Source organism: Seriola lalandi, unplaced genomic scaffold (genome assembly GCF_002814215.2).
Source record: "Seriola lalandi dorsalis isolate HSWRI2012SDOR001 ecotype SW California unplaced genomic scaffold, Sedor1 jcf7180002053943, whole genome shotgun sequence".
NCBI classification, from domain to species: domain Eukaryota; kingdom Metazoa; phylum Chordata; class Actinopteri; order Carangiformes; family Carangidae; genus Seriola; species Seriola lalandi.
In genome coordinates this window covers 16,200-26,459 of record NW_019524496.1, presented here as the reverse complement: position 1 = coordinate 26,459, position 10,260 = coordinate 16,200, and the positions used below count along the sequence as shown (strand labels likewise).

Below are 10,260 nucleotides of genomic sequence, written 5' to 3'. Positions count from 1 at the left end.
CGATATTTAAGCAGGAGTGATGCAGCCGTCATTCTATCAGATCAGCCAGACATTTGCCTTATTGCTATGAAACAGCTGTTTTATAATATATTTACCTTGAAACTCACTCCACAAATCATCACCTGTACCTGTGTACTTGACAAATATGCGGTCTTTGTAAAACACCATTTTGTTTTATGTAGAGTGAAATTAGATATTTGAGAAAAATGAGAGGGTCACTAAATTTTACTATTCTTTTACTTTTTGTTTGAACAGTTTTGCTAAAGTGTACTGTACCCTATGTTGTGAAAATGTGGAGGAAAAAGTATTCTTTATTTTATTAAAAGTAATAATACAACAATGTAAAAATTATTACAAGTACTACATTTAAATCATCAACTAAATGTACAAAATCTTCTCCCCTTGACTGGGAAAGCACTTCAACATCCAGCCATCACCCAAAGTCTCAAAGCAATACAACAATATTGTACAGTTACAACTTGTTTCATCAGTAACTGAAATAAATTAAGTCTGAATTTATTTCTCAAACAAAAATACATAAACTCAGACTGTCACAATGACAAAATAATTTAGTATACAGATAGATATGGGCAATAATGAAACCCAGTTAAACAATAAAAAAAATACAAACGTGTAAGAATGACATAGAACAATACCGTTAACTTGTGATACACTTTCATACAAATTTCACCGGTGAATGTTACCTATGCTCTGCATTTCAATGATGCTGTGATGAGGTCTTCCAGTTCATTTCAACCAGCAACTGTGAAGCTTCAGTTACTGCTGCTGCCCTCAGTAACATACTTGTGTTTACATGTCTTCATATGGTTAACGCTGGTTGAACGATACATAAATTGTTCACCACAAAAACTGCAATTCAAAGGTTTCTCTCCTGTATGAACTCTCATGTGAACCTTAAAAAGCCACTGTCTATGAAATCTTTTCCCACAAACATCACAACCAAATGGTTTCTCTCCTGTATGGACTCTCTGGTGCACCGTAAGTTCGCCCTGTCGCGTATATCTTTTCCCACAAAGACTGCAACTGAACGGTTTCTCTCCTGTATGTACTCTCATGTGCATCTTAAGATGTTGCTGTTGGTTAAATCTTTTCCCACAAACATCACAACCAAATGGTTTCTCGCCTGTATGGACTCTTGTGTGCACCGTAAGATGATCCTGTCGGTGAAATCTTTTCCCACAAACATCACAATCATATGGTGTCTCTCCCGTATGGACTTTCATATGCCACTTAAGATTCCCCTGTCCCTTGAATCTTTTCCCACAAACACTGCAACTAAAGGGTTTCTCTTTTGAATGGACTTTCATGTGCCCATTAAGATCCCCCTGCCGCCTAAATCGTTTCCCACAAACATCACAACCACATGGTTTCTCTCCTGTATGGATTCTAATGTGCATTGTAAGGTCCCCCTGCACCTTAAATCTTTTCCCACAAACATCACAACCAAATGGTCTCTCTCCTGTATGGACTCTCATGTGCCCAGTAAGATGATCCTGTCGGTAAAATTCTTTCCCACAAACATCACAACCAAATTGTCTCTCTCCTGTATGGGCTTTCATGTGCCACCTAAGATTCCCCCGCACCTTAAATCTTTTCCCACAAACATCACAACGAAATGGTTTTTCTCCTGTATGTTCATTCATGTGTCTCTGCAGAACACACTTTCTGCTAAATTTGTTCCCACACTCAGAGCAACTGAAAATTTTCTCACCAGAGTTACATCGTTTATCACTTACATGGACTTCTTTACTTTTCAAACCTGACTCAGGTGCTCTGGTTTCCTTCCAATCAATGTCACTGTCTTCAGTCTCGGAGGACTCTGTGGCCTCTTCATCTGTGTCTGGTTGAAGATGACCATGTGGATCTAAGTTCCTGTCTGGTTTATATCCTCCACAGTCGTCTCCATCAGCCTCTGTTTCCATCTGCTGAGCTGAACTGCTGGACGGAGGCTCTGCCTCTCTGCTCTCTTCAGTTCGTCTTGGATGAGGCTGTGAAGACTGAGGATCATCATCATCATCATCTTCATTCTTCACATGGACAGGAGTGAGTGGGAACATGGCATCATCAGTCTCCTCCAACCTTTGAAGCTGCTCTCCCTCCTGACTGGTCCGGAGTTCCTCCTGTTCCTCTTTAATGTTTGGGCTCTTTGGTTCCTCCTGTTCCACACGAGGGCTCAACTCAGGGGGAACCTCTTCTTTAATCACGAACAGATGCTGAACATCTGCAGGGAACAATGAAACACACGCATAATGGACAACTGTGACTTCATATAGTCTTTACTGAATGTCAGTGACATCAGTGATGATTCTTTTGCAGATTTGCAACATTCATTCTGAAAACAAGCAGCAGTGGAAGAAGAAGTATTCAGGTCCTTCATTAAAAGTAATAGTCCGACAAAGTAAAAAATAAGTGATTAGAAGTAAAAGTTCTGCAATTAAAATCCTTCTAATATGAAATATTTGTTTCTATTATTCCTTTCTGTCATTAGGTTCATCTATTGTATTATTAAGATCTTAATGGGTCATGGTGGAAGGCAGGTGCGTGATTCTTGTGAGTAAACTATTCAGAAGTTCTGTTGAAAGTTACTTCCTTCTCCAGTTTTCTTCACATAGTTTTCTAGGCTTTTCAGTTTTCTGCCATTTTGCCGCTTTGCTTTTTTCCCCTTTTGTTGTTTTTGACCATGTGTTCTTTGTCATTTCTTTTGCCACATGATTTTCCTTTGTCTACACATACTATCTTTATGTTACAAGTCAAGGAGTCAACATAAACTAGAGATAAACTGTGCTTTTCACTCTATCCTACACTGTCTCCAGTTCCCATTAAATTTATATTAATCTAATTCATAAAATTACCATTTTTTGAAAGTACTTCAGTCTGTGGGTCCTCCTGGATGCTGATCCTGATCTGAGGTCTGCCTTGCTTCCTCTGCTTAAACTGACCTCTGGAGGAAAAAGACCTGAAAGATGGAAGATAATGTCCTGATATTAGTTAGTTTCCAATTAAAACTTTCATTACAAAATCAGTTAAAGTCAGGACAGGAAACTTAGATTTCTGTTTTAACTTTAGCAGTTGTAATGTCGACTTAATACATCCGTTGTGACTGGGCTGTAGTCCTTTTGGTTTCAAGCCAGTCAGCTTCATACAGTAAAAATGTGTCTGATATTATCTGGTTCAAAAAATTCATTTAAAACAGCGTTAATACTTTTGCAACACGGTAAATCAGACTCATTGAGTTTTAAAGGAGAAAGTAATAGAATAGACACACAAATATATTATTTAAATATGTAGACAAAATAATAATGATAACAATAGTTATGTACGAACCTTGATGGCTTCCCATTATTCAGATACATTTTCTCATTGTCCTCATCTTCATTCTCCTCTTCCTGTACATGGCGGAGGCCCCTGCTGCACTTCACACCTGAACAAAATGATAGTTTATTCCAGCTCACTGTAGCCAACTTTATATAATCTTTTTATTTATATATCTGAAACCAACTTTAATGTGGCTAATTCACTGCCCGTAAATTCGGCATGTAACATAACCACAGAGCAGCAAGACATGTGGCGGAAATAACCCTCAATCTGTGGACTTCGTTCATAAACAACCCGCCACAGCTGCAGCGCTGCAGAGGATGTCGCACTCGGAAACAGAGGAAAATAAAGATAATTTCAAAATAAAAACCAAAATTATGAACTCGTTAGTCCATTATAACAACGCCGATTTAAAGAGCACGTCGCCTTGATTAAAGAACCGTCTTATTTTTGTAATTACAGGTATGTACATGTGTTGACAGCCCGAGTAAATGTTAAATTATAAGATATTAAAATGTAGTTCGACGCGGCCTCTTCCTCTACAAACTGAGACTTTCCGGTTCCTGGATTTAGATCTTTACGCCAAAAACAGAATGACCAACCGGCTTTGTTGAGTATGACCCGAGGCTGCAGGAGAAGCTCCAGCTGTCTCCTCTGCCGGTCGATCTCCTCTCTGAAGCCCGACGCCTCCTCCTCGTACCCGGCTACGAGTCTGTCCACGGCCGCTAAGATTTCCTGGGAGGCGGCGGCGAGTCTCTCGGTAACAAAACCTCTCAGAACCTCGGACTTAGACATTTTACTGCAGCTCTCTGCCGTGTCCGCTGCGTCTCTCCTCATCACGGAAACCATCGTTTAAGCAGCCTTTTGTATGGAAAGTGTTGCTAACTTCTAGCATTGTTTACTAGCTTGACACTTTTCCGGTTTAGGTACGGCCATAAATGTCATCCGAGTAGAAACCGAAACTTTTTTTCTTCATCAAGTAAAACAAACAAACAAACAAACAAACAAGCAGGCATATAAATTAATCGTAACTAATAAGTAGAATTTTTCTCTCTAAGTCTTTTGAAACTTGGTCCTGGTTCACATTTTATTTTTCATAGACAAATGATAAAATGTCATTTTTACCCAGGCAACATTTCCTGTAAAAAAGGAAAATCCACTCTTAATATATAATTGCTGTTCTTATCACATCATTTAAACTACTTAACAGAACAGGACTAATACAATTTTTTTACACACATATATATACATATATATATATATACATATATATATATATATATAATAAAAGGATCACTGTCCAAATGTAAAAATACACCTGCAGTTAAAATTCCATTTAAGTAAGAGTTCAGAACAATTAGCTAAACAGTTTTAGTTTTTATTCCAGTCATATTTGCAATAACACACAACAAACGCAGGGGGGAGCCCCCTGCACAGAGCATCATGCTGTTGACTACAGATTTATCATGGCAGAGAAAAAGCAATGGTATGTGAGCAGGGACAGAATATACAAATTATACATTGTTTTCTTTAAAGAATGCAAACATATAAAATGTTTTCTGGGAGTGGGGAGAACAGAGGGGCAGTCACCTAAATTAAAAAGGGCTATCCTCTTTACAGTGGCTGTTTTAAGACAAAACTTGTCAAGCTGTGCCTGGGGGGGTAGATGTTGTTGAAATTTAATCATATCTCTGTAACTGGCATGTTTAGCTACTAGAAAACACTGCAGACCTTTAACACTCATCCTCGTCACTCCTCCCCTCAAGCTCTCTTTCTATTTTCACTGGCATGCTGGACTTTCTGGGCTTCTTCTTTGGCAAGTGGTCACCTGACTCCCACTGCCGCTGCTGATTGGTCAGCTCTCCTCGTCTTCCTTCATTGCAACCATACTGACTGTTGCGGCTTGCCATGGTGACGGGGCAGTGGTCAGGAAGGGGAGCAGGTGCAGTGTGGTTGTTGTTGAGGCTGAGCAAGGGTCGACAATGTTCAGTTTGACCTGCCGCAGGAACAACCAAGGGGATGAGGGAGGGAGGTGAGCCCACTGTTCTGTGAGCTAGGTGGAGGGGAGGAGGAGGATGCGGCGGTACCTGGGGGTGCAGGTCAGATCTGTAGGCGGAGTCATTCTGCTTGGTGTTCAGGACTAGAGGGTGAGGAGAGGGAGGAGGGGAGTCAACTTGAGGGGAAGGGCTGTGTGGGCTGCCATGGTGGGGGTTTGTATGACTGTTCAACCCCTTTCTAAGGGTGTGTATGTGTGCTAATTTGTATGCATCATCATCCTGTTGCTGAAGTATGTTGCTGGTCTCTTGTTCCCTTTTGTGTGTCTCAGAGTGTGTGTTTCTGTGGGTATGTGCGTCTCTGCTGCCGCTGGTGTGTAGCCGTGGGTTTGGGTTGGCGCTGTGACGGTTTCGGCTTCGCAGCGAGCTGAAGACCATGGTGCAGCCCACCACTGTGCAGCGATGTTTGATCTTCAAATGGACAGCATTGTAGTGGATCTTCAGTGTTCCTGCACAAACAAGGAAGATGTTCTTGATAAGTTGGTGCTAACAGACCCAACATCCCACAGCAGCTATTTCAGAGCTAGAAATTTCCCCCGAAGATTAAATCTAACCACATAACTCATGACAATGACAGAAGAGATTCCTGTCTGACAAACACATCAGCGTTTCCTCATTGAGAGAAACTGGGACAACATTCATCAGCAGGGAAATATGGTGGAAAGTCGCAAAATAAACCTGCTGGAGCTCCAAGACATAAGATCAACCGAGGACCTTGAGGTAATTTTCTAACACATTTCATAGCATATTTTTCTTCTATCATATCTATTTAATCTCTTTCTAAAGTTGAGAGTATCCTTTTGTTTTTGTTTTTTGTCATGAACTACAACAGGTACATACAAAACAACTGGCACATTTATACAAAAGGATGGGATCTCAATTTTCTTCAAATTAACACAACAAGACCAGCGGAGGACCTCTAATTCCAGGCCTGGAATTAAACACTGTAGAACCCAAGGACACAAGATTAGAGGAAGACTTTGACAGGAAAGCCCAAGCCACTGGAACAGAAGAGGACCTCCGACTGAACCCTGTGGAACCCCAAGACAAAATATAAGTAGAAGATTTTGAACTGAACCCCTGAGAAAGCCCAAGCTACAACATCAGAAGAGTACCTCCACCTCAACACTGTGGAACCTGAGGTATCAGACCACCACAGGATCTCGAAGCCCTGTCATACTCAATGATCCAAGATCAGTAGCTGACCTGTAATATAACTGTGTGGATTTCTAGACTGAAGATCAGTGGAGGATCTCATATTGACTCTTACGGCACCCAAGGCCGAAAGACCAGCAGAACACCTTGAATTAAACCCATCACATTCATACCTTTGTCATAGAAGCTTTTTCCACAAACGCCACAGCAGACCCTCCCCTTACGACCTCCTGAGGGACAAGGAGAAGGCAGGGAGCAGGGTGTAGGTGGGATAGGATGGAGGGAGGAAGACGAGGATGGAAGAGGATGGAGGGAAGAAGAAAATGAGGAGGCAGGAACAGGACAGAGGAAGGAGGAGGAGAAGGATGGGAGAGGATGAAAAGAGGAGGGAGAGGAGCCCTGAAACTTCGGGTAAATCTTTGGTGGAGAAGAGGAGGAAATCGATGGATGGAGTGAGGAAGACATAGGGATAAATGAAGAGTTTAAAGAGGGAGAGAGTGATGAGATGTTCTCCTGTTTGGCCATGCCCCTGTGAAGGTCAAGCTCTTGGTTGCCGTGGATACAAGGGTTCAGACGCCACAGCGACCGGGCCGGGTTTGGCTTGTCAGGGTCCGCTTTGATTTTTAAAGCCAGTTCACCTTTGGATTGGATTGGATTCTCTTGCGTTCTCCTTCCTCTGTCCTGCCTGTGTCTCTCAGCCAGTTTGGTCCCGTTGGGCTTCTGTAGACATTGTGTTAGCTTCAAGGGAGGATCCTGATTCAAGAAAAACAGGGGGGAGGGGGTCAAAGTCAGTGGAGAAAACAAAATGATGTGCATCAAAAACTTGAAGAACCTTTTAATATACTAAACCGTGCAAAGGTTTTGGGGAAATTTAGATGTTTAGACTCTTATCCATCTGCAACAGATGAGTATATGAGGAGACAGAAGACACTGCAAGATGCTTGGAAGTACCTTGAAAAAATGAGCTTAAAAAAGTTTACTGAGGAGTGCTGCTGCTGCTACGAAGGCAAATGGTGGTCAAACCAAATATTGACCAAATGCCGAATATTGTCCTACCAAACACATTATATACAGGGTTTATTGAAAAATAAAAGCTATTTATGGCATTACTTTAGAAAGCATCCACACTTCCTAAAACATCTGCACAGTTGCTGTAGATGGCAGGATGTTGTAATTCAATGTCCAATGACCTTTGTGGGAGAAACCAAACACTGGAAGGCAGAGCTTGGAAAATGGAAAGGCAGAAGCAAAGACAGTCCACTCGGAAAGTTTTCAAAATGGTGGACAGTGTCGTTGTGGTCAGCCAGACTGCCTTTCTCAAAACGGCAGACGCCGGCCACCAAACAGGAATCTCCCATTGATTTCCTGTCCGTCCCCGATGTTCCTCCGTTGTGCTCGATGAATGTGCTGATGTTTGACTGGCAGCTCTTGGAGGCGGGCTTTAGCTCTGGGTCAGAGAGGTAACTGACAGCTGCCAGGCACTGAAGCGTCATTAACTCAACGATAGGGCGAGTTTCACCAAAACGAAGGAACTGTTTGAGGATGAGCAGCTCTTCTTCAGGAGTCACCATCATCCAGCGATCCAACACTTTCCCACCGGGATACTGGAGAGAAGGAAAAGCATTAACCCCCATTTTATCATTAGAAAAGGTCAGTTTGTTTAATTGCAAAACTATTTAGCAAGCACTGATTTTGATCAATATGCAAGATTGCAAGTTTACCATTCGGCCTTTATTCAATTTTAGTTCTCATGCCTCAAGCTGAAGCAGTTTTTTCTTGTCTTAAAAAGATATCAATAAAAGAACTATAACGTATATACTGGTGCTTATTGGTGTAGAATTACATCAGAACATCTCATAAGAATCAGTGCAGCTAAAGGTTGTTAATCCTACACTCAGTATCTATAAAGCTTATTTTTAACATCAGTCATTGCATTATAAATAACATGTATCCATGTTTACCTGCAGCATGTACCCTCTAACATAATCTCCCAAACTCCAGCCCAGTGTGTGGAGAATGTGGCCAACCTGAAAAAGACAAAAAAAAAAGTAAACTCTTACACATTAAGAGTGACGTATTGATCCACTGCATTCCCACCGGACAGCTGGGTGTACCTGCTCTGGAGTCAGGATGCTGTAGAGTCGGTCCAACAGTATCTTCAGCCGCACGGGAACGGCTTCAGCTCCGTACAGAACCAGCGAGCTCAGGTCGAACACCAGCCCAGGCAGGGCCACCTCCACTGGGCCACAGCTGGAGGAAGGCTGGGCCTGGAGCTTCTCCAAGGCTGAAGAGCAAAAAGAGGCCAATGAATTACAGTGACATCATTTATCAAAAAACACTTTATCAAAAAATTTAATATATACAATAAAGACACAATAAAACATATAACATAATATATAATTGAAGAATTGTTATCTATAGTGCAGCATGAAAGTTATCTGATGAAACAGAGGAGGTGACGCAGGTCAGTGGTCACAACGTGGATCACAAAGGTTTGACACACCTGTGTGTCAGAGCAACAGATGTGTGTTTACCGTCTATTATAAACGCCACCTAACCAGTGTGTGTGTGTGTGTGTGTGTGTGTGTGTGTGTGTGTGCAGATGCTCTCTCCAGATGCTCTCTGTGATGTGATGACAGCGACACCTGACTATATGTCACCGTAGCGACTGCACACATCTGCACCGTGTTTGTGAGGGTAAAGTCAAACTGCTGAATTTCTCTGTGGCACGAACCCTCAGAGTCTCCAGAAGAACAGGAGTCGAGGTTTTTGTCAAGAAGGTGTTTATTTTGTAGGAACCAGAAAGTAGAAGAGGAGCTCAGGGCCTCAGTGAATATCAACTGTGGCAACATTAACCTGGTGGAACACGGACATGGTGGGGACACAAACCTTATTATTTTATATGTTTTATTGTGTCTTTATTGTAAATATTTAATTTTATGATAAAGTTTTGCATTTTATAAACTCAGAGGAATATTGTATATATGTTCACACTTTATCTTATTGGAGCTACGGAAGTCTTTAAAGGAAACTGATGGATATTGACATGAACTAGTTTTCACTTACCTACTAAATGATTTCATAGTTTTTTCTTAAAAACTGTAATATATTATATATAGATGGGGCTTAATAACGTTTCATCTATTTTTAATAAAAAACCGCAGCTATTCAAACTGTTCTGCATCTTTCCCATTTTACTGTGGCAACACAAACCTGGTTGAACATCTAAATTGTGACAGAAAAGACAACAACTTATCTTTAAACCATCAGGCCCACTAGTAATAATACCATTATGTGTGTGTGTGTGTGTGTGTGTGTGTGTGTGTGTGTGTCTTACCGTGTGCCACCCAGCCATGTCCACAGCGATCACATGATCTGACTTTTGCACTTCCTGGTTTGAAACACACACAGCTGCAGCTGGACGCTGTACACCTGATAGACTGGTGAACAGAACAGCACATAAATATTCTTTGTATGTTGCTGTTTGACAGCCAGACGAACATAAGAGCATTTATTGTATTATATTGTTTATTTGTAATTTTTATATATATTTTTTTTGTATTATTTGTAAATAACAAATAATGATAGGATACAAATACACAAAATACACAAATGTATACACACACACACACACACACACACACACACACACACATACACACACACACACACACACACACACACAGGTCTGTACCTCCTCAGTGTCTGGAGTCAT

The 10,260-nt window shown here is 41.3% G+C and overlaps 2 protein-coding genes across 2 annotated transcripts; both read right to left on the bottom strand.

The window, feature by feature from the left end:
- Positions 1–293: 293 nt before the first annotated feature.
- Positions 294–4,239, bottom strand: LOC111652321 (uncharacterized). Its single transcript, XM_023402551.2, has 4 exons — positions 3,939–4,239; positions 3,346–3,442; positions 2,874–2,977; positions 294–2,242 (listed from the first exon to the last, which is right to left on the bottom strand). The coding sequence occupies exons 1-4, from the start codon at positions 4,183–4,185 to the stop codon at positions 774–776; spliced, it is 1,917 nt and encodes a 638-aa protein (XP_023258319.1). The 5' UTR covers positions 4,186–4,239; the 3' UTR covers positions 294–773.
- Positions 4,240–5,049: 810 nt separating this feature from the next.
- Positions 5,050–10,260, bottom strand: LOC147819347 (zinc finger protein basonuclin-2-like). The gene is made up of 7 exons (XM_087172989.1): positions 10,240–10,260; positions 9,883–9,985; positions 8,660–8,829; positions 8,507–8,572; positions 7,736–8,149; positions 6,719–7,298; positions 5,050–5,839 (listed from the first exon to the last, which is right to left on the bottom strand). Exons 1-7 carry the CDS (start codon positions 10,258–10,260, stop codon positions 5,070–5,072), a joined length of 2,124 nt encoding a protein of 707 aa, XP_087029115.1. The 3' UTR covers positions 5,050–5,069.

Excerpts from the sequence above, each read along its gene's own strand:
- LOC147819347 (XM_087172989.1), bottom strand. The coding sequence starts at position 10,260 with ATGACTCCAGACACTGAGGAG. Across the intron at positions 8,150-8,506 it reads TTAGAGGGTACATGCTGCAG|TATCCCGGTGGGAAAGTGTT; the intron begins GTAAACATGGAT and ends CCTTCTCTCCAG. Across the intron at positions 5,840-6,718 it reads AAAAAGCTTCTATGACAAAG|GAACACTGAAGATCCACTAC; the intron begins GTATGAATGTGA and ends TTGTTTGTGCAG.
- LOC111652321 (XM_023402551.2), bottom strand. The coding sequence starts at position 4,185 with ATGGTTTCCGTGATGAGGAGAGACGCAGCGGACACGGCAGAGAGCTGC. Across the intron at positions 3,443-3,938 it reads GGTCATACTCAACAAAGCCG|GTGTGAAGTGCAGCAGGGGC; the intron begins GTTGGTCATTCT and ends CATTTTGTTCAG. Across the intron at positions 2,243-2,873 it reads TGAAGTACTTTCAAAAAATG|ATGTTCAGCATCTGTTCGTG; the intron begins GTAATTTTATGA and ends TGTTCCCTGCAG.